This window comes from Dromaius novaehollandiae, unplaced genomic scaffold (genome assembly GCF_036370855.1).
Source record: "Dromaius novaehollandiae isolate bDroNov1 unplaced genomic scaffold, bDroNov1.hap1 HAP1_SCAFFOLD_125, whole genome shotgun sequence".
Taxonomy (NCBI): Eukaryota; Metazoa; Chordata; class Aves; order Casuariiformes; family Dromaiidae; genus Dromaius; species Dromaius novaehollandiae.
In genome coordinates, this window is record NW_026991441.1 from 68,290 (window position 1) to 95,905 (window position 27,616).

The 27,616-nt window shown below is 41.8% G+C and overlaps 3 protein-coding genes and 2 long non-coding RNA genes across 5 annotated transcripts; all 5 read right to left on the bottom strand.

The window, feature by feature from the left end:
- Positions 1 to 1,298, bottom strand: LOC135326527 (uncharacterized). Its single transcript, XR_010386891.1, has 2 exons — positions 767 to 1,298; positions 1 to 67 (listed from the first exon to the last, which is right to left on the bottom strand). It is a non-coding gene; the product is annotated as an uncharacterized LOC135326527 (long non-coding RNA).
- A 6,382-nt stretch (positions 1,299 to 7,680) lies between these two features.
- Positions 7,681 to 9,153, bottom strand: LOC135326529 (uncharacterized). Its single transcript, XR_010386892.1, has 2 exons — positions 8,447 to 9,153; positions 7,681 to 7,747 (listed from the first exon to the last, which is right to left on the bottom strand). It is a non-coding gene; the product is annotated as an uncharacterized LOC135326529 (long non-coding RNA).
- Positions 9,154 to 10,122: 969 nt separating this feature from the next.
- LOC135326528 (acyl-coenzyme A synthetase ACSM5, mitochondrial-like) lies at positions 10,123 to 11,617 on the bottom strand (the record flags this gene model as incomplete). The annotated part of the gene is made up of 3 exons (XM_064504355.1): positions 10,123 to 10,243; positions 10,486 to 10,693; positions 11,416 to 11,617. Coding segments are annotated over 3 exons (531 nt in total), but the record flags the coding sequence as incomplete, so codon positions are not given.
- A 3,744-nt stretch (positions 11,618 to 15,361) lies between these two features.
- Positions 15,362 to 19,298, bottom strand: LOC135326530 (acyl-coenzyme A synthetase ACSM3, mitochondrial-like; the record flags this gene model as incomplete). The annotated part of the gene is made up of 5 exons (XM_064504356.1): positions 15,362 to 15,428; positions 16,128 to 16,207; positions 17,781 to 17,924; positions 18,167 to 18,374; positions 19,097 to 19,298. Coding segments are annotated over 4 exons (576 nt in total), but the record flags the coding sequence as incomplete, so codon positions are not given.
- An 88-nt stretch (positions 19,299 to 19,386) lies between these two features.
- LOC135326532 (acyl-coenzyme A synthetase ACSM3, mitochondrial-like) lies at positions 19,387 to 27,616 on the bottom strand (the record flags this gene model as incomplete). Its single annotated transcript, XM_064504358.1, has 8 exons — positions 19,387 to 20,573; positions 21,670 to 21,747; positions 23,325 to 23,448; positions 24,148 to 24,227; positions 25,156 to 25,312; positions 26,197 to 26,340; positions 26,583 to 26,768; positions 27,513 to 27,616. Coding segments are annotated over 7 exons (819 nt in total), but the record flags the coding sequence as incomplete, so codon positions are not given.

Below are 27,616 nucleotides of genomic sequence, written 5' to 3' on the forward strand. Positions count from 1 at the left end.
TCCCATCACTTCAGGGTTGATTGGCTCCCCGGCACTCACACAGTGCCGCAGGCTTCTGAATTTGTAGCTTGGTGGGAAAGAAAAAGCAAATAATTGGCAGAGTTAAGCAGACACAGTGATCTATCTGCAATGTCCCCTTCCTTATTGTATTCCTGGATCATGGAGTCCTTTCTACACGAAAATAAAATCTTCACCAAGTCCTATACATTCCATTCCAATTGTGTGGAGCTAAACATAAAGAAATCTGCAAAAATGCAAATGCTCTTTTATTTCTCCATTATTTTAACATCTAGTAATTGATACAGTGTTTCTAACCCTAGAATCTAAACTGGGGTCTCCAACAAAATGGTAACAAAAAGTCACAGGAGAGTTGCCAAGCTGCACTGACACGCGCTATTCTTGTAGAGCATGGTAGTGGGGGAATGCAGGGGAAAAACAAAGGGAAGGGGAATCCAACTATAAAAGCACTTTGGAAAGTAGGTCAATCATGCTACGCTATCATTATTATCCTACTATTTCATCAGCTAAACTGCTTTTCAAAGTCTCATGCAAGTTTGCTACAATTTGTGGAATCTGTGATGGTTACGCTGTCCCTGAAATGTTTACTCTGGCTTTGTTCCTAATATGTCAGATTCAAGATGTTGAGAAATACATGACTACCTTTGCTGTTACATCATTGTAACTCTGAAGTAAAGTCAAGGTGAGAAGAGCATTTGGTCCACTGTTTTGATCAAATACACTAATAAGGATCTTTTCTTTGGCTTACCTGGACAGTCTATGTTGCACCAACATTCGATAGGCAGTTGGAGCAGAACAGAAGACTGTTATGGGAAATCTTGACAGACTCTAGAGAATTAGAATAAAAAAAGGAGATGTCGCTACTGAAACACGTGAGGTCTCACCTACATCACAAGAGATAACATAACGATCTCTGTATTCAGCTTACAAAACACAAGAACAAAAGCAGTTAGCTTTGTACTCGCCAACACGAATATACAGCAGTTCTATTTAAACAGGTTCTTCTTCAAAACAGAATCTACATCTTTTTACAGCTAGTTCAACGCACCCAAGCTTTGTGCTCTGGAAAGCTTTTCAGTCTCCCTTGCAGAATTTCTTCATAATTCCAACTTAAGTAGAAAACAAAGGAAACCATAAGGCTACTTTTTCAGACGTTCCAGAGGGGAATGACCGATAAAGTGTTCTTCAATGGATCTTAATGTTAGCTAACAATTTTCAGCCATCACAGTAACGTGGGTATGATGATAAAGGGATTCCGTGTAAAAGGAATAATGGTGGTCTTTTTCACAGAGTTGCGTGCAGAGGATGTAACAGAATATAACGCTGGTGCCATTTGTTAAAGAAATATAGGCTTGCTGCCTCTTCACTCCTTAACATGCAGTTCTACAGTACATGCAAGCAAAATTCTCAATTATCTGCTGCTGTCACTCATTTTAACACCACCACCAAAGCGCTCCACAAGCTCCTGTCCCATTTCTTGCGGGCTTCACTTTTAGGCCTAGGAATGGATGTTTGCAGGTTTGGGCAGTCGAATCTCCTCTCAGCAGAGTACAGAACAAAAATTTGGGGACGTTAAAGATTCTCGTGTTTGGGGGCTTACATTTACAGCCTTCACTACTGAAATACCAGTTGCTTACTTCCTGGTGAAGCTCACAATTCTTCAGCATACTGCCCCTGAATAGCTCTGGGGAAGTGAAAATCTGGGGAGGACAAGCCAGAGAGAAGAGTGCTGTTGCTGGGCTCTCCTTGCTCTCAAAAGAGGATGCTGAATAAATAAGTATGAGATTGCAGGAGTTTTGTTGAAATCATATTGTAGGGATAAGGATTCTTTGAGGTTTACTTACTTTTTAGTTTGCTCTCTTCTGATTTGTTACTCTTTGCCAGTTAGAATGAGATGCATTGCTACGCCAATTTTCTAAACAACACAGTTTTATAAACTCAGAGATCTCACGAACCTGTGTAGTCCTTCCTATGTTCGGAACTATCAGCATTTTGTTCCTGTGGGACTTGTCTCTAAAGCAGTCACGCATGAATTCAGAAGCCTAAGAGCCATGTCTTTTCCCCCTTTTTACGGTACACACTTCATAAACTTGTTCTTTGCTGATGTTCAGTAAATGGGCAATCTATTAATTATACACAATGAAGAGTTTAGAAAAAGTTAAAGAAAATGTTAAAAAAGAGGTTAGTGACTCTGTATGACTGCCAAGTGCAATACACACTAAGGCAGCTAACCTCCAACTACGCCTTGTTGCACAGAAAAAAGGCTTGTTGGGACTGAATAGAACTGCTGCTTTTTAAAATAGTGAAACACAGAGCTGCTGGTAAAATCTTCTCTTCCCCTTCTTTCTGCCAATTTACCAGCTACAGAAATACATCTGTGATTTAAAGTGATAGCCTTACCTTCCACTTACTGTGAGGCCAATGCCATAGCTGCTGTGGGAATGTGCAATCCTTTTTGGAGCCCCCGTAGTTCCACTGGTAAAATAGATGGCCATCGGGTCTTGACGCTTTGTGGTCACGCAGTGGTGATCAGAAGGAGCATGCCTTTAAAATGTGCAAAATGAGGAATACAGTGATTTGAAAGGGTGAATTACACATTCTTGAAAACGCTTGGCTAAAATAACTTCTGCAGCAAGCAAAAGTGTCATAAACATTGACATTTTCCCACTGTGCAGTCCTGAAGGGAGGAAAATATTTTGGCATGTGCCAACATTTCCTGTTCACAACCAATCACTGTGCTTGCCTTTCATTGTTTCTGTGGCGCTTTCACAGTAGTGGTTACTCACTTCAGGAGCTCTCTGAAGTTCAGCCATCCTTCTCTGTGGCCCTCTGATACAAGCAGCTTGGCTTTCAGAGACTGCCATTCAGGCCCACCTGAGTCCACAGCTGGTGCCACAGAACCATCAGTGATGACACACTTTGCCTTTGATTTCTGTAGTCCATGGAGAATGTCCTTTGCTGTCAGCTGCTGCCTGCCAGGAATCGGGACAGTTCCTAAAGGAGAATACTCTCAATATTTAAGAACAATACTTGTACCTAGAAACAGTCTCTAGCTTGCCTTGTGCTTATTAGTGGGACAGGGCTGCGCTGAAAGCAGGCTTTGGCTCTGCATTTGTAAATATACCCTTCTTTTTCATGCATTAAATTCGACGGGAGGATCACTGCAAGTTAGAAAATACTAGGCTCAACATGGGACAGCCAAAGAAACCAACAGAAGGACTTTTTTGGGGTGGAAAGCATTGCCACTGGGACATGCTACCCCTCTGGATTTGTATTCTTCACTAGTAAATACAGGTGTACCTGTCCTCACAGGGTATGCTGCTGGCGTTTGTGAGGCCCCGAGACATTCTGGGCTGTAAATACTGGCAAGCCGAGTATTTAACATAGCCCACAGGGGAACATGTGAAACACACGGGTAAGTATGTGCTAATTGCATTGTAAGTTAAGAAGACGATGCATTTGCGATGCATCACAAGTGCTGGAAAGAGGAGAATGACAGAGGTCCACGGACTCCCAGAATTTCCTTAACAGCTAGAGCATGTTCAAAAAATCCTAAAAGTACCATAAAGACAAAACTTGGCATGAAGGGTGTTGACCAGCATGGCAGTGATGATCATCCCCGTTAGCATGTTTGTAGTTCTGAGTCTATTAAATAGCAATGATCGGTGTATGTGACAGCAGCTATAGCTATAAATGATTTCTATGCTTTTACTAACCTGTTCGCATGCAAGCCACATTCAGCAGCCACCACTCCGGGATCCTGGGCAGAATCCAAATAACTCTGTCTCCCGGTTGCAGACCACAGGCACCAGACAGTACATTAGCCGCTTGCCTGGACAGGTCTCCCAGCTCTTCAAAGCTCCACTTCACTTCTTCTCCGTCACCGCTTACCCACCACAATGCAGGGTTTTCAGGCTTTTTGCCCTCCTACAGGACAACAGGGCACAGTGCAAATGCTTCATTTAGGGAACATGTTGCCTTTAATTTAAGCCTGAGGAAGGAAAACAGTCATCATTTATTGAATGCTGAATAAACCTGGGGCATAATAAATATGAATGAATAAACCGGGGGGTGTAAGCCATAAAGTTCAACTGAATGGTTACAGGGCCAAGATAGAATGGATTAGTTTAAGACTGAGAGAAGGGATTCATGGTTCTTCCCATTCTGACTTGTTACAGGGTAAGTTACTTACCCTTATGCTTACTTACCTCAATTGTAAAACAGACACCTGACTTGTACAGTGACCTTGAGATTTATTAAGTGCGAGGTGGTATTTCTGAAGTCGTTTTTCCTTTACCGTGAAGAGGCTATGAAATGCTGTATATTAATCACCTGCATTTTTCTTCTTAGTTATTCTAGAATAGGAAGCCTAAAGGGACAAAAGGTGCCTTGCAGGATCTGGGGATAGCTTTTGCAGGACGGGAGCATTCTGGTAAGTATGATATGATGATTCTCATCTTATAGATATATATTTTTATAAAGCTAAACAGCTACTGTAACTTTTTCAAGTTACGTAATGCTCTGTTCAACAAAAGCATCAAAATAAGAAAGACCAGATGCTTCAAAGATTAGAGTTTGTCATCTCTAAGTTTATGCTTTTTTCTGAAATCTGGCCTAGTCCTTTGAAGTGTATGTTGCACAACACAGCCAAACATTAAATTATTAGGGTTCAAAAGAAAAAGACAGTGGGGGAAGAATAAGGAAATCGAGGGAGAATCAAGGAAACTTGATCTTACTGGATAGGTCTGGACATCTTATTAGTGTAAGAGAATATTAGTACAATCGGAATTTGATATAAGTGATAAAACAAAACAAGAATGTTAGTAATCAGGACCATATATTAAACTCTGGTTAGATGACCATTAGATGTTCAGCAAAGGAAACTTCACTGCCACTGCCCTTTTCCAAACTTTCTCTAGAAAACCATGTGTCAGAGTTCCGTGAATCCCTTCCATTTATGTAAGCCTTACCTGAATGCCTTTTCCCCCACTAACAGTAGTTTAAAAGGAAGAATATGAACATAACCATTCTTTTCAAGGCTTGGATGATTCTCGGAATACTGCCCGTCTTGCTTGGAGGATGATTTGTGATGGATGTGTGCTGAAGGTTACTAAATCTTTGGCTAAGCTTAGTAACTTCCTCACATCTTCCCTTCTACTTGCTTCAGAGCCTGGCATCCAGATGAAAGATGAGCTATTCAAATAAACAACCCAGCATCTTGACTATGAATTGAACAGAACATCATTAGGCTAATATGCTTATTAATTTAGAGCATTGATTTCTACTTCTGGGGATTCATTTCCCCAAATCTCCATTTGTGGGAACTCCCCTCCATTTGGGGACTCCCTAGGCACATCCAAAGGGGAACCTGATTTCCCGAACACTGAGTATAAACTTCACTGACAAGACTCCACTGGGAAGTAATAGCAGACCTGAAACATCTGGAGATACAACTTGCAAAATAAGCTCTCCAGCGGAGGAAAACCACAACAGTGCTACCGGAGTTATGATAAATTCCAACGTACAAACAGGAGAACAACAGGAGAGAAGCACAATCAATTCCTCTACAGCCATCCATGTTGCATCTAGCAGCAGCTTAAGGACTGATTTACATGATCAAGCCCAAAGCTCTTTAACAGCATCTGCTGACAGATTTGCTTTTCCTCTTGGACAGCCACAGCTATCTCGCGGTACAGGCATTCAGAAAGGGTTCCGCAATGGGCACCTGACGACTACTGCCAAATACAGCTCTCCAGTACATGGCTCAGGACTAGTGCTTGTCTCCACTACCATCCCCTCAGTTAATATCTCTGAGGAGGATACTAGTACTAGTTCCGATTGTTTCTCTCTGCTGACTGACTGGGAAGAGGTAGCTTTCATACCAGAATCACAGTATGAACACAATTCAGATTGTGTTCCATTCAAAGATGACTCCAGTACAGCTATTTTAACAGCATCTGAAGAAACAACAATTTCTAGAGTATCAGTTGTTATGAGTTCAGATCTTCAAAGTTTGGGGAAAACTGTGGTACCTGTGGAACCTCGGAAGTCTATCGTTTACAAAAGTCCCGATACTATGATCTATAATGTAGGAATGGTCCAAAGGCAGACTTCAAACTTTTCTGCTTTTAAGTTACCACCTGCAAAGGCAAATGCTACTTCACCACATTCAGCATTAACTGGAAATGATTCCACTCCCGAGGCTCCTCAAAGAAAGCCAACAAGTCCAAAAATGTTCCCACCAGCAAAAAAACACTCTTTTGCTATCTAGAAAGAGAAGACTGCATCTTTTAGGCATTGCTTACCTTCAAGAAGTTCAAACTTGTCCAAAGTGTCTCCTGCCATTCTGAACTCCACAGTCAATTTGAATCAATCTGTAAGAGCTGCCAAAAATGAAAAACCAACCCCCCCTCGGTGTCATTGTGGTCAAAGAGCTAAAAGACTGTATGTATCAAATACCGGTCCAAATCACGGCAAAGCATTTTGTGGTTGTCCTGTCAGTAAGCAGGAAGGCAATAAGAAAGGCTGTGAATACTTCAAGTGGGAATATGCATCTCTGAAAGAGAAATCTAATGTTCTCACGGTGAATGCAGATGCTTTGACCTCTCCCGGAACTTCTTCCAACACTGCAGGAAATTCTTCCCACAAGAAATACTTGCGTCTTAGACCCTCTATGAGAACTTGAAAATTGATGGGGTTTTGTCCAGATCTTAAGCTTAATTACTTGTTGCTGCTTACTATTATCAGGACGGTCAAATGATCTTAGATATGTCTTCTGAGAATGGGACCAAAATGACATGCTTGGTTAAAGTAAATAAAAGTGGAAATTGCTCAAGCATGTCATAAACTATCTCATTAATGAAGTGAGAGAACTGATCAAGCTGCGAGTGCTAAAATTAAAGTATGAACAGCTGATGGTAAATATTTTACACTTCTATTTTATCATCTATTTTAAACTCTTTACTAGTCCAGTCTTTAAACATCACTGCCATGATACAGATTTTATTTATACTCATTTTTCTAAACATACTTGTATTGAGCTGCAACTTTTAAAAATGTATTTATTGTTGCACTTCTGAAAAGTGATTCTTGATTCCTCGCCAACCTAGAACATTTCCAGGAATGTCCCAATCTGCAACCTTTTCCAGGGAACCTCGACCTGGAATGGCACTAGACTCCTGCTGACCTAAAACAGTTCTGGACAGAATCTCCAATTCAGTTCTACACTCACTCAACTACAATGGTTCTAGACTTGAGCCACACCTCTAGAATGCTTCTAGGTGCACTGGCTCCAGAACCTTTCCAGGAACCCCTCAATCTGGAACTTTCACAGGCACCACCCCCACCATGACCCAGAACTAGTTGACTGCAAAGTGTTCTAGGCCAGTGAGTCTGGAACCATACCAGGGTGCATACCAGGGTCCCAAGCCAAAAGCCCACTGGCATGAAAAGCAGTCTTTGGATTTGGGGGGCAACTGTTATGATTATTCTATGACTTCTACAAGCTACATTTTCCCACTCTTCATTACTCTAATTGACTTCTTCACATTTTCTTGGCAACCCTAATGGAATTTATTGCTGTAGCTGCAAAGTGTCTGAACATATGGTTTCTGCCTGTCCGTAGCCTTCGTGAATATCCAGCCCAGTGTGCTCTTCCCATTCTCCCATCACTTCAGGGTTGATTGGCTCCCCGGCACTCACACAGTGCCGCAGGCTTCTGAATTTGTAGCTTGGTGGGAAAGAAAAAGCAAATAATTGGCAGAGTTAAGCAGACACAGTGATCTATCTGCAATGTCCCCTTCCTTATTGTATTCCTGGATCATGGAGTCCTTTCTACACAAAAATAAAATCTTCACCAAGTCCTATACATTCCATTCCAATTGTGTGGAGCTAAACATAAAGAAATCTGCAAAAATGCAAATGCTCTTTTATTTCTCCATTATTTTAACATCTAGTAATTGATACAGTGTTTCTAACCCTAGAATCTAAACTGGGGTCTCCAACAAAATGGTAACAAAAAGTCACAGGAGAGTTGCCAAGCTGCACTGACACGCGCTATTCTTGTAGAGCATGGTAGTGGGGGAATGCAGGGGAAAAACAAAGGGAAGGGGAATCCAACTATAAAAGCACTTTGGAAAGTAGGTCAATCATGCTACGCTATCATTATTATCCTACTATTTCATCAGCTAAACTGCTTTTCAAAGTCTCATGCAAGTTTGCTACAATTTGTGGAATCTGTGATGGTTACGCTGTCCCTAAAATGTTTACTCTGGCTTTGTTCCTAATATGTCAGATTCAAGATGTTGAGAAATACATGACTACCTTTGCTGTTACATCATTGTAACTCTGAAGTAAAGTCAAGGTGAGAAGAGCATTTGGTCCACTGTTTTGATCAAATACACTAATAAGGATCTTTTCTTTGGCTTACCTGGACAGTCTATGTTGCACCAACATTCGATAGGCAGTTGGAGCAGAACAGAAGACTGTTATGGGAAATCTTGACAGACTCTAGAGAATTAGAATAAAAAAAAGGAGATGTCGCTACTGAAACACGTGAGGTCTCACCTACATCACAAGAGATAACATAACGATCTCTGTATTCAGCTTACAAAACACAAGAACAAAAGCAGTTAGCTTTGTACTCGCCAACACGAATATACAGCAGTTCTATTTAAACAGGTTCTTCTTCAAAACAGAATCTACATCTTTTTACAGCTAGTTCAACGCACCCAAGCTTTGTGCTCTGGAAAGCTTTTCAGTCTCCCTTGCAGAATTTCTTCATAATTCCAACTTAAGTAGAAAACAAAGGAAACCATAAGGCTACTTTTTCAGACGTTCCAGAGGGGAATGACCGATAAAGTGTTCTTCAATGGATCTTAATGTTAGCTAACAATTTTCAGCCATCACAGTAACGTGGGTATGATGATAAAGGGATTCCGTGTAAAAGGAATAATGGTGGTCTTTTTCACAGAGTTGCGTGCAGAGGATGTAACAGAATATAACGCCGGTGCCATTTGTTAAAGAAATATAGGCTTGCTGCCTCTTCACTCCTTAACATGCAGTTCTACAGTACATGCAAGCAAAATTCTCAATTATCTGCTGCTGTCACTCATTTTAACACCACCACCAAAGCGCTCCACAAGCTCCTGTCCCATTTCTTGCGGGCTTCACTTTTAGGCCTAGGAATGGATGTTTGCAGGTTTGGGCAGTCGAATCTCCTCTCAGCAGAGTACAGAACAAAAATTTGGGGACGTTAAAGATTCTCGTGTTTGGGGGCTTACATTTACAGCCTTCACTACTGAAATACCAGTTGCTTACTTCCTGGTGAAGCTCACAATTCTTCAGCATACTGCCCCTGAATAGCTCTGGGGAAGTGAAAATCTGGGGAGGACAAGCCAGAGAGAAGAGTGCTGTTGCTGGGCTCTCCTTGCTCTCAAAAGAGGATGCTGAATAAATAAGTATGAGATTGCAGGAGTTTTGTTGAAATCATATTGTAGGGATAAGGATTCTTTGAGGTTTACTTACTTTTTAGTTTGCTCTCTTCTGATTTGTTACTCTTTGCCAGTTAGAATGAGATGCATTGCTACGCCAATTTTCTAAACAACACAGTTTTATAAACTCAGAGATCTCACGAACCTGTGTAGTCCTTCCTATGTTCGGAACTATCAGCATTTTGTTCCTGTGGGACTTGTCTCTAAAGCAGTCACGCATGAATTCAGAAGCCTAAGAGCCATGTCTTTTCCCCCTTTTTACGGTACACACTTCATAAACTTGTTCTTTGCTGATGTTCAGTAAATGGGCAATCTATTAATTATACACAATGAAGAGTTTAGAAAAAGTTAAAGAAAATGTGAAAAAAGAGGTTAGTGACTCTGTATGACTGCCAAGTGCAATACACACTAAGGCAGCTAACCTCCAACTACGCCTTGTTGCACAGAAAAAAGGCTTGTTGGGACTGAATAGAACTGCTGCTTTTTAAAATAGTGAAACACAGAGCTGCTGGTAAAATCTTCTCTTCCCCTTCTTTCTGCCAATTTACCAGCTACAGAAATACATCTGTGATTTAAAGTGATAGCCTTACCTTCCACTTACTGTGAGGCCAATGCCATAGCTGCTGTGGGAATGTGCAATCCTTTTTGGAGCCCCCGTAGTTCCACTGGTAAAATAGATGGCCATCAGGTCTTGACGCTTTGTGGTCACGCAGTGGTGATCAGAAGGAGCATGCCTTTAAAATGTGCAAAATGAGGAATACAGTGATTTGAAAGGGTGAATTACACATTCTTGAAAACGCTTGGCTAAAATAACTTCTGCAGCAAGCAAAAGTGTCATAAACATTGACATTTTCCCACTGTGCAGTCCTGAAGGGAGGAAAATATTTTGGCATGTGCCAACATTTCCTGTTCACAACCAATCACTGTGCTTGCCTTTCATTGTTTCTGTGGCGCTTTCACAGTAGTGGTTACTCACTTCAGGAGCTCTCTGAAGTTCAGCCATCCTTCTCTGTGGCCCTCTGATACAAGCAGCTTGGCTTTCAGAGACTGCCATTCAGGCCCACCTGAGTCCACAGCTGGTGCCACAGAACCATCAGTGATGACACACTTTGCCTTTGATTTCTGTAGTCGATGGAGAATGTCCTTTGCTGTCAGCTGCTGCCTGCCAGGAATCGGGACAGTTCCTAAAGGAGAATACTCTCAATATTTAAGAACAATACTTGTACCTAGAAACAGTCTCTAGCTTGCCTTGTGCTTATTAGTGGGACAGGGCTGCGCTGAAAGCAGGCTTTGGCTCTGCATTTGTAAATATACCCTTCTTTTTCATGCATTAAATTCGACGGGAGGATCACTGCAAGTTAGAAAATACTAGGCTCAACATGGGACAGCCAAAGAAACCAACAGAAGGACTTTTTTGGGGTGGAAAGCATTGCCACTGGGACATGCTACCCCTCTGGATTTGTATTCTTCACTAGTAAATACAGGTGTACCTGTCCTCACAGGGTATGCTGCTGGCGTTTGTGAGGCCCCGAGACATTCTGGGCTGTAAATACTGGCAAGCCGAGTATTTAACATAGCCCACAGGGGAACATGTGAAACACACGGGTAAGTATGTGCTAATTGCATTGTAAGTTAAGAAGACGATGCATTTGCGATGCATCACAAGTGCTGGAAAGAGGAGAATGACAGAGGTCCACGGACTCCCAGAATTTCCTTAACAGCTAGAGCATGTTCAAAAAATCCTAAAAGTACCATAAAGACAAAACTTGGCATGAAGGGTGTTGACCAGCATGGCAGTGATGATCATCCCCGTTAGCATGTTTGTAGTTCTGAGTCTATTAAATAGCAATGATCGGTGTATGTGACAGCAGCTATAGCTATACATCATTTCTATGCTTTTACTAACCTGTTCGCATGCAAGCCACATTCAGCAGCCACCACTCCGGGATCCTGGGCAGAATCCAAATAACTCTGTCTCCCGGTTGCAGACCACAGGCACCAGACAGTACATTAGCCGCTTGCCTGGACAGGTCTCCCAGCTCTTCAAAGCTCCACTTCACTTCTTCTCCGTCACCGCTTACCCACCACAATGCAGGATTTTCAGGCTTTTTGCCCTCCTACAGGACAACAGGGCACAGTGCAAATGCTTCATTTAGGGAACATGTTGCCTTTAATTTAAGCCTGAGGAAGGAAAACAGTCATCATTTATTGAATGCTGAATAAACCTGGGGCATAATAAATATGAATGAATAAACCGGGGGATGTAAGCCATAAAGTTCAACTGAATGGTTACAGGGCCAAGATAGAATGGATTAGTTTAAGACTGAGAGAAGGGATTCATGGTTCTTCCCATTCTGACTTGTTACAGGGTAAGTTACTTACCCTTATGCTTACTTACCTCAATTGTAAAACAGACACCTGACTTGTACAGTGACCTTGAGATTTATTAAGTGCGAGGTGGTATTTCTGAAGTCATTTTTCCTTTACCGTGAAGAGGCTATGAAATGCTGTATATTAATCACCTGCATTTTTCTTCTTAGTTATTCTAGAATAGGAAGCCTAAAGGGACAAAAGGTGCCTTGCAGGATCTGGGGATAGCTTTTGCAGGACGGGAGCATTCTGGTAAGTATGATATGATGATTCTCATCTTATAGATATATATTTTTATAAAGCTAAACAGCTACTGTAACTTTTTCAAGTTACGTAATGCTCTGTTCAACAAAAGCATCAAAATAAGAAAGACCAGATGCTTCAAAGATTAGAGTTTGTCATCTCTAAGTTTATGCTTTTTTCTGAAATCTGGCCTAGTCCTTTGAAGTGTATGTTGCACAACACAGCCAAACATTAAATTATTAGGGTTCAAAAGAAAAAGACAGTGGGGGAAGAATAAGGAAATCGAGGGAGAATCAAGGAAACTTGATCTTACTGGATAGGTCTGGACATCTTATTAGTGTAAGAGAATATTAGTACAATCGGAATTTGATATAAGTGATAAAACAAAACAAGAATGTTAGTAATCAGGACCATATATTAAACTCTGGTTAGATGACCATTAGATGTTCAGCAAAGGAAACTTCACTGCCACTGCCCTTTTCCAAACTTTCTCTAGAAAACCATGTGTCAGAGTTCCGTGAATCCCTTCCATTTATGTAAGCCTTACCTGAATGCCTTTTCCCCCACTAACAGTAGTTTAAAAGGAAGAATATGAACATAACCATTCTTTTCAAGGCTTGGATGATTCTCGGAATACTGCCCGTCTTGCTTGGAGGATGATTTGTGATGGATGTGTGCTGAAGGTTACTAAATCTTTGGCTAAGCTTAGTAACTTCCTCACATCTTCCCTTCTACTTGCTTCAGAGCCTGGCATCCAGATGAAAGATGAGCTATTCAAATAAACAACCCAGCATCTTGACTATGAATTGAACAGAACATCATTAGGCTAATATGCTTATTAATTTAGAGCATTGATTTCTACTTCTGGGGATTCATTTCCCCAAATCTCCATTTGTGGGAACTCCCCTCCATTTGGGGACTCCCTAGGCACATCCAAAGGGGAACCTGATTTCCCGAACACTGAGTATAAACTTCACTGACAAGACTCCACTGGGAAGTAATAGCAGACCTGAAACATCTGGAGATACAACTTGCAAAATAAGCTCTCCAGCGGAGGAAAACCACAACAGTGCTACCGGAGTTATGATAAATTCCAACGTACAAACAGGAGAACAACAGGAGAGAAGCACAATCAATTCCTCTACAGCCATCCATGTTGCATCTAGCAGCAGCTTAAGGACTGATTTACATGATCAAGCCCAAAGCTCTTTAACAGCATCTGCTGACAGATTTGCTTTTCCTCTTGGACAGCCACAGCTATCTCGCGGTACAGGCATTCAGAAAGGGTTCCGCAATGGGCACCTGACGACTACTGCCAAATACAGCTCTCCAGTACATGGCTCAGGACTAGTGCTTGTCTCCACTACCATCCCCTCAGTTAATATCTCTGAGGAGGATACTAGTACTAGTTCCGATTGTTTCTCTCTGCTGACTGACTGGGAAGAGGTAGCTTTCATACCAGAATCACAGTATGAACACAATTCAGATTGTGTTCCATTCAAAGATGACTCCAGTACAGCTATTTTAACGGCATCTGAAGAAACAACAATTTCTAGAGTATCAGTTGTCATGAGTTCAGATCTTCAAAGTTTGGGGAAAACTGTGGTACCTGTGGAACCTCGGAAGTCTATCGTTTACAAAAGTCCCGATACTATGATCTATAATGTAGGAATGGTCCAAAGGCAGACTTCAAACTTTTCTGCTTTTAAGTTACCACCTGCAAAGGCAAATGCTACTTCACCACATTCAGCATTAACTGGAAATGATTCCACTCCCGAGGCTCCTCAAAGAAAGCCAACAAGTCCAAAAATGTTCCCACCAGCAAAAAAACACTCTTTTGCTATCTAGAAAGAGAAGACTGCATCTTTTAGGCATTGCTTACCTTCAAGAAGTTCAAACTTGTCCAAAGTGTCTCCTGCCATTCTGAACTCCACAGTCAATTTGAATCAATCTGTAAGAGCTGCCAAAAATGAAAAACCAACCCCCCCTCGGTGTCATTGTGGTCAAAGAGCTAAAAGACTGTATGTATCAAATACCGGTCCAAATCACGGCAAAGCATTTTGTGGTTGTCCTGTCAGTAAGCAGGAAGGCAATAAGAAAGGCTGTGAATACTTCAAGTGGGAATATGCATCTCTGAAAGAGAAATCTAATGTTCTCACGGTGAATGCAGATGCTTTGACCTCTCCCGGAACTTCTTCCAACACTGCAGGAAATTCTTCCCACAAGAAATACTTGCGTCTTAGACCCTCTATGAGAACTTGAAAATTGATGGGGTTTTGTCCAGATCTTAAGCTTAATTACTTGTTGCTGCTTACTATTATCAGGACGGTCAAATGATCTTAGATATGTCTTCTGAGAATGGGACCAAAATGACATGCTTGGTTAAAGTAAATAAAAGTGGAAATTGCTCAAGCATGTCATAAACTATCTCATTAATGAAGTGAGAGAACTGATCAAGCTGCGAGTGCTAAAATTAAAGTATGAACAGCTGATGGTAAATATTTTACACTTCTATTTTATCATCTATTTTAAACTCTTTACTAGTCCAGTCTTTAAACATCACTGCCATGATACAGATTTTATTTATACTCATTTTTCTAAACATACTTGTATTGAGCTGCAACTTTTAAAAATGTATTTATTGTTGCACTTCTGAAAAGTGATTCTTGATTCCTCGCCAACCTAGAACATTTCCAGGAATGTCCCAATCTGCAACCTTTTCCAGGGAACCTCGACCTGGAATGGCACTAGACTCCTGCTGACCTAAAACAGTTCTGGACAGAATCTCCAATTCAGTTCTACACTCACTCAACTACAATGGTTCTAGACTTGAGCCACACCTCTAGAATGCTTCTAGGTGCACTGGCTCCAGAACCTTTCCAGGAACCCCTCAATCTGGAACTTTCACAGGCACCACCCCCACCATGACCCAGAACTAGTTGACTGCAAAGTGTTCTAGGCCAGTGAGTCTGGAACCATACCAGGGTGCATACCAGGGTCCCAAGCCAAAAGCCCACTGGCATGAAAAGCAGTCTTTGGATTTGGGGGGCAACTGTTATGATTATTCTATGACTTCTACAAGCTACATTTTCCCACTCTTCATTACTCTAATTGACTTCTTCACATTTTCTTGGCAACCCTAATGGAATTTATTGCTGTAGCTGCAAAGTGTCTGAACATATGGTTTCTGCCTGTCCGTAGCCTTCGTGAATATCCAGCCCAGTGTGCTCTTCCCATTCTCCCATCACTTCAGGGTTGATTGGCTCCCCGGCACTCACACAGTGCCGCAGGCTTCTGAATTTGTAGCTTGGTGGGAAAGAAAAAGCAAATAATTGGCAGAGTTAAGCAGACACAGTGATCTATCTGCAATGTCCCCTTCCTTATTGTATTCCTGGATCATGGAGTCCTTTCTACACAAAAATAAAATCTTCACCAAGTCCTATACATTCCATTCCAATTGTGTGGAGCTAAACATAAAGAAATCTGCAAAAATGCAAATGCTCTTTTATTTCTCCATTATTTTAACATCTAGTAATTGATACAGTGTTTCTAACCCTAGAATCTAAACTGGGGTCTCCAACAAAATGGTAACAAAAAGTCACAGGAGAGTTGCCAAGCTGCACTGACACGCGCTATTCTTGTAGAGCATGGTAGTGGGGGAATGCAGGGGAAAAACAAAGGGAAGGGGAATCCAACTATAAAAGCACTTTGGAAAGTAGGTCAATCATGCTACGCTATCATTATTATCCTACTATTTCATCAGCTAAACTGCTTTTCAAAGTCTCATGCAAGTTTGCTACAATTTGTGGAATCTGTGATGGTTACGCTGTCCCTAAAATGTTTACTCTGGCTTTGTTCCTAATATGTCAGATTCAAGATGTTGAGAAATACATGACTACCTTTGCTGTTACATCATTGTAACTCTGAAGTAAAGTCAAGGTGAGAAGAGCATTTGGTCCACTGTTTTGATCAAATACACTAATAAGGATCTTTTCTTTGGCTTACCTGGACAGTCTATGTTGCACCAACATTCGATAGGCAGTTGGAGCAGAACAGAAGACTGTTATGGGAAATCTTGACAGACTCTAGAGAATTAGAATAAAAAAAAGGAGATGTCGCTACTGAAACACGTGAGGTCTCACCTACATCACAAGAGATAACATAACGATCTCTGTATTCAGCTTACAAAACACAAGAACAAAAGCAGTTAGCTTTGTACTCGCCAACACGAATATACAGCAGTTCTATTTAAACAGGTTCTTCTTCAAAACAGAATCTACATCTTTTTACAGCTAGTTCAACGCACCCAAGCTTTGTGCTCTGGAAAGCTTTTCAGTCTCCCTTGCAGAATTTCTTCATAATTCCAACTTAAGTAGAAAACAAAGGAAACCATAAGGCTACTTTTTCAGACGTTCCAGAGGGGAATGACCGATAAAGTGTTCTTCAATGGATCTTAATGTTAGCTAACAATTTTCAGCCATCACAGTAACGTGGGTATGATGATAAAGGGATTCCGTGTAAAAGGAATAATGGTGGTCTTTTTCACAGAGTTGCGTGCAGAGGATGTAACAGAATATAACGCCGGTGCCATTTGTTAAAGAAATATAGGCTTGCTGCCTCTTCACTCCTTAACATGCAGTTCTACAGTACATGCAAGCAAAATTCTCAATTATCTGCTGCTGTCACTCATTTTAACACCACCACCAAAGCGCTCCACAAGCTCCTGTCCCATTTCTTGCGGGCTTCACTTTTAGGCCTAGGAATGGATGTTTGCAGGTTTGGGCAGTCGAATCTCCTCTCAGCAGAGTACAGAACAAAAATTTGGGGACGTTAAAGATTCTCGTGTTTGGGGGCTTACATTTACAGCCTTCACTACTGAAATACCAGTTGCTTACTTCCTGGTGAAGCTCACAATTCTTCAGCATACTGCCCCTGAATAGCTCTGGGGAAGTGAAAATCTGGGGAGGACAAGCCAGAGAGAAGAGTGCTGTTGCTGGGCTCTCCTTGCTCTCAAAAGAGGATGCTGAATAAATAAGTATGAGATTGCAGGAGTTTTGTTGAAATCATATTGTAGGGATAAGGATTCTTTGAGGTTTACTTACTTTTTAGTTTGCTCTCTTCTGATTTGTTACTCTTTGCCAGTTAGAATGAGATGCATTGCTACGCCAATTTTCTAAACAACACAGTTTTATAAACTCAGAGATCTCACGAACCTGTGTAGTCCTTCCTATGTTCGGAACTATCAGCATTTTGTTCCTGTGGGACTTGTCTCTAAAGCAGTCACGCATGAATTCAGAAGCCTAAGAGCCATGTCTTTTCCCCCTTTTTACGGTACACACTTCATAAACTTGTTCTTTGCTGATGTTCAGTAAATGGGCAATCTATTAATTATACACAATGAAGAGTTTAGAAAAAGTTAAAGAAAATGTGAAAAAAGAGGTTAGTGACTCTGTATGACTGCCAAGTGCAATACACACTAAGGCAGCTAACCTCCAACTACGCCTTGTTGCACAGAAAAAAGGCTTGTTGGGACTGAATAGAACTGCTGCTTTTTAAAATAGTGAAACACAGAGCTGCTGGTAAAATCTTCTCTTCCCCTTCTTTCTGCCAATTTACCAGCTACAGAAATACATCTGTGATTTAAAGTGATAGCCTTACCTTCCACTTACTGTGAGGCCAATGCCATAGCTGCTGTGGGAATGTGCAGTCCTTTTTGGAGCCCCCGTAGTTCCACTGGTAAAATAGATGGCCATCAGGTCTTGACGCTTTGTGGTCACGCAGTGGTGATCAGAAGGAGCATGCCTTTAAAATGTGCAAAATGAGGAATACAGTGATTTGAAAGGGTGAATTACACATTCTTGAAAACGCTTGGCTAAAATAACTTCTGCAGCAAGCAAAAGTGTCATAAACATTGACATTTTCCCACTGTGCAGTCCTGAAGGGAGGAAAATATTTTGGCATGTGCCAACATTTCCTGTTCACAACCAATCACTGTGCTTGCCTTTCATTGTTTCTGTGGCGCTTTCACAGTAGTGGTTACTCACTTCAGGAGCTCTCTGAAGTTCAGCCATCCTTCTCTGTGGCCCTCTGATACAAGCAGCTTGGCTTTCAGAGACTGCCATTCAGGCCCACCTGAGTCCACAGCTGGTGCCACAGAACCATCAGTGATGACACACTTTGCCTTTGATTTCTGTAGTCCATGGAGAATGTCCTTTGCTGTCAGCTGCTGCCTGCCAGGAATCGGGACAGTTCCTAAAGGAGAATACTCTCAATATTTAAGAACAATACTTGTACCTAGAAACAGTCTCTAGCTTGCCTTGTGCTTATTAGTGGGACAGGGCTGCGCTGAAAGCAGGCTTTGGCTCTGCATTTGTAAATATACCCTTCTTTTTCATGCATTAAATTCGACGGGAGGATCACTGCAAGTTAGAAAATACTAGGCTCAACATGGGACAGCCAAAGAAACCAACAGAAGGACTTTTTTGGGGTGGAAAGCATTGCCACTGGGACATGCTACCCCTCTGGATTTGTATTCTTCACTAGTAAATACAGGTGTACCTGTCCTCACAGGGTATGCTGCTGGCGTTTGTGAGGCCCCGAGACATTCTGGGCTGTAAATACTGGCAAGCCGAGTATTTAACATAGCCCACAGGGGAACATGTGAAACACACGGGTAAGTATGTGCTAATTGCATTGTAAGTTAAGAAGACGATGCATTTGCGATGCATCACAAGTGCTGGAAAGAGGAGAATGACAGAGGTCCACGGACTCCCAGAATTTCCTTAACAGCTAGAGCATGTTCAAAAAATCCTAAAAGTACCATAAAGACAAAACTTGGCATGAAGGGTGTTGACCAGCATGGCAGTGATGATCATCCCCGTTAGCATGTTTGTAGTTCTGAGTCTATTAAATAGCAATGATCGGTGTATGTGACAGCAGCTATAGCTATACATCATTTCTATGCTTTTACTAACCTGTTCGCATGCAAGCCACATTCAGCAGCCACCACTCCGGGATCCTGGGCAGAATCCAAATAACTCTGTCTCCCGGTTGCAGACCACAGGCACCAGACAGTACATTAGCCGCTTGCCTGGACAGGTCTCCCAGCTCTTCAAAGCTCCACTTCACTTCTTCTCCGTCACCGCTTACCCACCACAATGCAGGATTTTCAGGCTTTTTGCCCTCCTACAGGACAACAGGGCACAGTGCAAATGCTTCATTTAGGGAACATGTTGCCTTTAATTTAAGCCTGAGGAAGGAAAACAGTCATCATTTATTGAATGCTGAATAAACCTGGGGCATAATAAATATGAATGAATAAACCGGGGGATGTAAGCCATAAAGTTCAACTGAATGGTTACAGGGCCAAGATAGAATGGATTAGTTTAAGACTGAGAGAAGGGATTCATGGTTCTTCCCATTCTGACTTGTTACAGGGTAAGTTACTTACCCTTATGCTTACTTACCTCAATTGTAAAACAGACACCTGACTTGTACAGTGACCTTGAGATTTATTAAGTGCGAGGTGGTATTTCTGAAGTCGTTTTTCCTTTACCGTGAAGAGGCTATGAAATGCTGTATATTAATCACCTGCATTTTTCTTCTTAGTTATTCTAGAATAGGAAGCCTAAAGGGACAAAAGGTGCCTTGCAGGATCTGGGGATAGCTTTTGCAGGACGGGAGCATTCTGGTAAGTATGATATGATGATTCTCATCTTATAGATATATATTTTTATAAAGCTAAACAGCTACTGTAACTTTTTCAAGTTACGTAATGCTCTGTTCAACAAAAGCATCAAAATAAGAAAGACCAGATGCTTCAAAGATTAGAGTTTGTCATCTCTAAGTTTATGCTTTTTTCTGAAATCTGGCCTAGTCCTTTGAAGTGTATGTTGCACAACACAGCCAAACATTAAATTATTAGGGTTCAAAAGAAAAAGACAGTGGGGGAAGAATAAGGAAATCGAGGGAGAATCAAGGAAACTTGATCTTACTGGATAGGTCTGGACATCTTATTAGTGTAAGAGAATATTAGTACAATCGGAATTTGATATAAGTGATAAAACAAAACAAGAATGTTAGTAATCAGGACCATATATTAAACTCTGGTTAGATGACCATTAGATGTTCAGCAAAGGAAACTTCACTGCCACTGCCCTTTTCCAAACTTTCTCTAGAAAACCATGTGTCAGAGTTCCGTGAATCCCTTCCATTTATGTAAGCCTTACCTGAATGCCTTTTCCCCCACTAACAGTAGTTTAAAAGGAAGAATATGAACATAACCATTCTTTTCAAGGCTTGGATGATTCTCGGAATACTGCCCGTCTTGCTTGGAGGATGATTTGTGATGGATGTGTGCTGAAGGTTACTAAATCTTTGGCTAAGCTTAGTAACTTCCTCACATCTTCCCTTCTACTTGCTTCAGAGCCTGGCATCCAGATGAAAGATGAGCTATTCAAATAAACAACCCAGCATCTTGACTATGAATTGAACAGAACATCATTAGGCTAATATGCTTATTAATTTAGAGCATTGATTTCTACTTCTGGGGATTCATTTCCCCAAATCTCCATTTCTTTGGGGACTCCCTAGGCACATCCAAAGGGGAACCTGATTTCCCGAACACTGAGTATAAACTTCACTGACAAGACTCCACTGGGAAGTAATAGCAGACCTGAAACATCTGGAGATACAACTTGCAAAATAAGCTCTCCAGCGGAGGAAAACCACAACAGTGCTACCGGAGTTACGATAAATTCCAACGTACAAACAGGAGAACAACAGGAGAGAAGCACAATCAATTCCTCTACAGCCATCCATGTTGCATCTAGCAGCAGCTTAAGGACTGATTTACATGATCAAGCCCAAAGCTCTTTAACAGCATCTGCTGACAGATTTGCTTTTCCTCTTGGACAGCCACAGCTATCTCGCGGTACAGGCATTCAGAAAGGGTTCCGCAATGGGCACCTGACGACTACTGCCAAATACAGCTCTCCAGTACATGGCTCAGGACTAGTGCTTGTCTCCACTACCATCCCCTCAGTTAATATCTCTGAGGAGGATACTAGTACTAGTTCCGATTGTTTCTCTCTGCTGACTGACTGGGAAGAGGTAGCTTTCATACCAGAATCACAGTATGAACACAATTCAGATTGTGTTCCATTCAAAGATGACTCCAGTACAGCTATTTTAACGGCATCTGAAGAAACAACAATTTCTAGAGCATCAGTTGTGATGAGTTCAGATCTTCAAAGTTTGGGGAAAACTGTGGTACCTGTGGAACCTCGGAAGTCTATCGTTTACAAAAGTCCCGATACTATGATCTATAATGTAGGAATGGTCCAAAGGCAGACTTCAAACTTTTCTGCTTTTAAGTTACCACCTGCAAAGGCAAATGCTACTTCACCACATTCAGCATTAACTGGAAATGATTCCACTCCCGAGGCTCCTCAAAGAAAGCCAACAAGTCCAAAAATGTTCCCACCAGCGAAAAAACACTCTTTTGCTATCTAGAAAGAGAAGACTGCATCTTTTAGGCATTGCTTACCTTCAAGAAGTTCAAACTTGTCCAAAGTGTCTCCTGCCATTCTGAACTCCACAGTCAATTTGAATCAATCTGTAAGAGCTGCCAAAAATGAAAAACCAACCCCCCCTCGGTGTCATTGTGGTCGAAGAGCTAAAAGACTGTATGTATCAAATACCGGTCCAAATCACGGCAAAGCATTTTGTGGTTGTCCTGTCAGTAAGCAGGAAGGCAATAAGAAAGGCTGTGAATACTTCAAGTGGGAATATGCATCTCTGAAAGAGAAATCTAATGTTCTCACGGCGAATGCAGATGCTTTGACCTCTCCCGGAACTTCTTCCAACACTGCAGGAAATTCTTCCCACAAGAAATACTTGCGTCTTAGACCCTCTATGAGAACTTGAAAATTGATGGGGTTTTGTCCAGATCTTAAGCTTAATTACTTGTTGCTGCTTACTATTATCAGGACGGTCAAATGATCTTAGATATGTCATCTGAGAATGGGACCAAAATGACATGCTTGGTTAAAGTAAATAAAAGTGGAAATTGCTCAAGCATGTCATAAACTATCTCATTAATGAAGTGAGAGAACTGATCAAGCTGCGAGTGCTAAAATTAAAGTATGAACAGCTGATGGTAAATATTTTACACTTCTATTTTATCATCTATTTTAAACTCTTTACTAGTCCAGTCTTTAAACATCACTGCCATGATACAGATTTTATTTATACTCATTTTTCTAAACATACTTGTATTGAGCTGCAACTTTTAAAAATGTATTTATTGTTGCACTTCTGAAAAGTGATTCTTGATTCCTCGCCAACCTAGAACATTTCCAGGAATGTCCCAATCTGCAACCTTTTCCAGGGAACCTCGACCTGGAATGGCACTAGACTCCTGCTGACCTAAAACAGTTCTGGACAGAATCTCCAATTCAGTTCTACACTCACTCAACTACAATGGTTCTAGACTTGAGCCACACCTCTAGAATGCTTCTAGGTGCACTGGCTCCAGAACCTTTCCAGGAACCCCTCAATCTGGAACTTTCACAGGCACCACCCCCCCCATGACCCAGAACTAGTTGACCGCAAAGTGTTCTAGGCCAGTGAGTCTGGAACCATACCAGGGGGAGTCTGCGAACGGCTCTAGACTTGGCGACCTAGAAAGGTTCTCGACTTGCCGACCTAGAACGGTTCTCGACTCGGTTCTAGACCTGGCGACCTAGAACCGTTCTAGACTCGGTTCCGGATTGGCGACCTAGAACGGTTCTCGACTCGGTTCTAGCCCTGGCGACCTAGAACCGTTCTCGACTCGGTTCTAGACTCGGCGACCTAGAACGGTTCTCGACTCGGTTCTAGACTTGCCAACCTAGAACCACTCTAGACTTGCCGACCTAGGACCGCTCTGGACTTGCCGGCCTAGGACCATTCCAGGGTGAGTCTAGAAAGCAAAATTTGGCATGCAGCAATGAGGAACACACCTTTTTTGTTTTACTTCCCAAGCCAAAAGCCCACTGGCATGAAAAGCAGTCCTTGGATTTGGGGGGCAACTGTTATGATTATTCTATGACTTCTACAAGCTACATTTTCCCACTCTTGATTACTCTAATTGACTTCTTCACATTTTCTTGGCAACCCTAATGGAATTTATTGCTGTAGCTGCAAAGTGTCTGAACATACGGTTTCTGCCTGTCCGTAGCCTTCGTGAATATCCAGCCCAGTGTGCTCTTCCCATTCTCCCATCACTTCAGGGTTGATTGGCTCCCCGGCACTCACACAGTGCCGCAGGCTTCTGAATTTGTAGCTTGGTGGGAAAGAAAAAGCAAATAATTGGCAGAGTTAAGCAGACACAGTGATCTATCTGCAATGTCCCCTTCCTTATTGTATTCCTGGATCATGGAGTCCTTTCTACACGAAAATAAAATCTTCACCAAGTCCTATACATTCCATTCCAATTGTGTGGAGCTAAACATAAAGAAATCTGCAAAAATGCAAATGCTCTTTTATTTCTCCATTATTTTAACATCTAGTAATTGATACAGTGTTTCTAACCCTAGAATCTAAACTGGGGTCTCCAACAAAATGGTAACAAAAAGTCACAGGAGAGTTGCCAAGCTGCACTGACACGCGCTATTCTTGTAGAGCATGGTAGTGGGGGAATGCAGGGGAAAAACAAAGGGAAGGGGAATCCAACTATAAAAGCACTTTGGAAAGTAGGTCAATCATGCTACGCTATCATTATTATCCTACTATTTCATCAGCTAAACTGCTTTTCAAAGTCTCATGCAAGTTTGCTACAATTTGTGGAATCTGTGATGGTTACGCTGTCCCTAAAATGTTTACTCTGGCTTTGTTCCTAATATGTCAGATTCAAGATGTTGAGAAATACATGACTACCTTTGCTGTTACATCATTGTAACTCTGAAGTAAAGTCAAGGTGAGAAGAGCATTTGGTCCACTGTTTTGATCAAATACACTAATAAGGATCTTTTCTTTGGCTTACCTGGACAGTCTATGTTGCACCAACATTCGATAGGCAGTTGGAGCAGAACAGAAGACTGTTATGGGAAATCTTGACAGACTCTAGAGAATTAGAATTAAAAAAAAGGAGATGTCGCTACTGAAACACGTGAGGTCTCACCTACATCACAAGAGATAACATAACGATCTCTGTATTCAGCTTACAAAACACAAGAACAAAAGCAGTTAGCTTTGTACTCGCCAACACGAATATACAGCAGTTCTATTTAAACAGGTTCTTCTTCAAAACAGAATCTACATCTTTTTACAGCTAGTTCAACGCACCCAAGCTTTGTGCTCTGGAAAGCTTTTCAGTCTCCCTTGCAGAATTTCTTCATAATTCCAACTTAAGTAGAAAACAAAGGAAACCATAAGGCTACTTTTTCAGACGTTCCAGAGGGGAATGACCGATAAAGTGTTCTTCAATGGATCTTAATGTTAGCTAACAATTTTCAGCCATCACAGTAACGTGGGTATGATGATAAAGGGATTCCGTGTAAAAGGAATAATGGTGGTCTTTTTCACAGAGTTGCGTGCAGAGGATGTAACAGAATATAACGCTGGTGCCATTTGTTAAAGAAATATAGGCTTGCTGCCTCTTCACTCCTTAACATGCAGTTCTACAGTACATGCAAGCAAAATTCTCAGTTATCTGCTGCTGTCACTCATTTTAACACCACCACCAAAGCGCTCCACAAGCTCCTGTCCCATTTCTTGCGGGCTTCACTTTTAGGCCTAGGAATGGATGTTTGCAGGTTTGGGCAGTCGAATCTCCTCTCAGCAGAGTACAGAACAAAAATTTGGGGACGTTAAAGATTCTCGTGTTTGGGGGCTTACGTTTACAGCCTTCACTACTGAAATACCAGTTGCTTACTTCCTGGTGAAGCTCACAATTCTTCAGCATACTGCCCCTGAATAGCTCTGGGGAAGTGAAAATCTAGGGAGGACGAGCCAGAGAGAAGAGTGCTGTTGCTGGGCTCTCCTTGCTTACCTCAAAGACAATGCTTGGGTCGAAGCGGGGCATCTTATGTGCAAAGACACAGGCCCCTTGAATCCATGGGGAAAAAATGCTGCTCCAACCTGACTTTGCCCAGCCCGTGTCTGATGTATTCCAAAATATATCTGAAGGAGTCAAGTCCAGCCAGTACCTGGGTGACACAGTGCAAGAGTCCACAATCTCTATTTGGCAGAAAGAGGGCCAATATTAAAACATCAACAACAGACGTGCCAATGAAGCACTGTTTTTCTTGGCTAGATGATGATCAGCAAATGACGGAATTTCTGAGCGGGAGTGGGTCACAGTGCAGTGAAGATGTCATCAGGATAGACTGATGTTGCATTTTTCTAGGAGAAAAATTATACTGATGGACAAGCTAATACCACCTCGAAACAGGATGCTGAATAAATAGGTATGAGATTGCAGGAGTTTTGTTGAAATCATATTGTAGGGATAAGGATTCTTTGAGGTTTACTTACTTTTTAGTTTGCTCTCTTCTGATTTGTTACTCTTTGCCAGTTAGAATGAGATGCATTGCTACGCCAATTTTCTAAACAACACAGTTTTATAAACTCAGAGATCTCACGAACCTGTGTAGTCCTTCCTATGTTCGGAACTATCAGCATTTTGTTCCTGTGGGACTTGTCTCTAAAGCAGTCACGCATGAATTCAGAAGCCTAAGAGCCATGTCTTTGCCCCCTTTTTATGGTACACACCTCATAAACTTGTTCTTTGCTGATGTTCAGTAAATGGGCAATCTATTAATTATACACAATGAAGAGTTTAGAAGAAGTTAAAGAAAATGTGAAAAAAGAGGTTAGTGACTCTGTATGACTGCCAAGTGCAATACACACTAAGGCAGCTAACCTCCAACTACGCCTTGTTGCACAGAAAAAAGGCTTGTTGGGACTGAATAGAACTGCTGCTTTTTAAAATAGTGAAACACAGAGCTGCTGGTAAAATCTTCTCTTCCCCTTCTTTCTGCCAATTTACCAGCTACAGAAATACATCTGTGATTTAAAGTGATAGCCTTACCTTCCACTTACTGTGAGGCCAATGCCATAGCTGCTGTGGGAATGTGCAGTCCTTTTTGGAGCCCCCGTAGTTCCACTGGTAAAATAGATGGCCATCGGGTCTTGACGCTTTGTGGTCACGCAGTGGTGATCAGAAGGAGCATGCCTTTAAAATGTGCAAAATGAGGAATACAGTGATTTGAAAGGGTGAATTACACATTCTTGAAAACGCTTGGCTAAAATAACTTCTGCAGCAAGCAAAAGTGTCATAAACATTGACATTTTCCCACTGTGCAGTCCTGAAGGGAGGAAAATATTTTGGCATGTGCCAACATTTCCTGTTCACAACAAATCACTGTGCTTGCCTTTCATTGTTTCTGTGGCGCTTTCACAGTAGTGGTTACTCACTTCAGGAGCTCTCTGAAGTTCAGCCATCCTTCTCTGTGGCCCTCTGATACAAGCAGCTTGGCTTTCAGAGACTGCCATTCAGGCCCACCTGAGTCCACAGCTGGTGCCACAGAACCATCAGTGATGACACACTTTGCCTTTGATTTCTGTAGTCCATGGAGAATGTCCTTTGCTGTCAGCTGCTGCCTGACAGGAATCGGGACAGTTCCTAAAGGAGAATACTCTCAATATTTAAGAACAATACTTGTACCTAGAAACAGTCTCTAGCTTGCCTTGTGCTTATTAGTGGGACAGGGCTGCGCTGAAAGCAGGCTTTGGCTCTGCATTTGTAAATATACCCTTCTTTTTCATGCACTAAATTCGACGGGAGGATCACTGCAAGTTAGAAAATACTAGGCTCAACATGGGACAGCCAAAGAAACCAACAGAAGGACTTTTTTGGGGTGGAAAGCATTGCCACTGGGACATGCTACCCCTCTGGATTTGTATTCTTCACTAGTAAATACAGGTGTACCTGTCCTCACAGGGTATGCTGCTGGTGTTTGTGAGGCCCCGAGACATTCTGGGCTGTAAATACTGGCAAGCCGAGTATTTAACATAGCCCACAGGGGAACATGTGAAACACACGGGTAAGTATGTGCTAATTGCATTGTAAGTTAATAAGACGATGCATTTGCGATGCATCACAAGTGCTGGAAAGAGGAGAATGACAGAGGTCCACGGACTCCCAGAATTTCCTTAACAGCTAGAGCATGTTCAAAAAATCCTAAAAGTACCATAAAGACAAAACTTGGCATGAAGGGTGTTGACCAGCATGGCAGTGATGATCATCCCCGTTAGCATGTTTGTAGTTCTGAGTCTATTAAATAGCAATGATCGGTGTATGTGACAGCAGCTATAGCTATACATCATTTCTATGCTTTTACTAACCTGTTCGCATGCAAGCCACATTCAGCAGCCACCACTCCGGGATCCTGGGCAGAATCCAAATAACTCTGTCTCCCGGTTGCAGACCACAGGCACCAGACAGTACA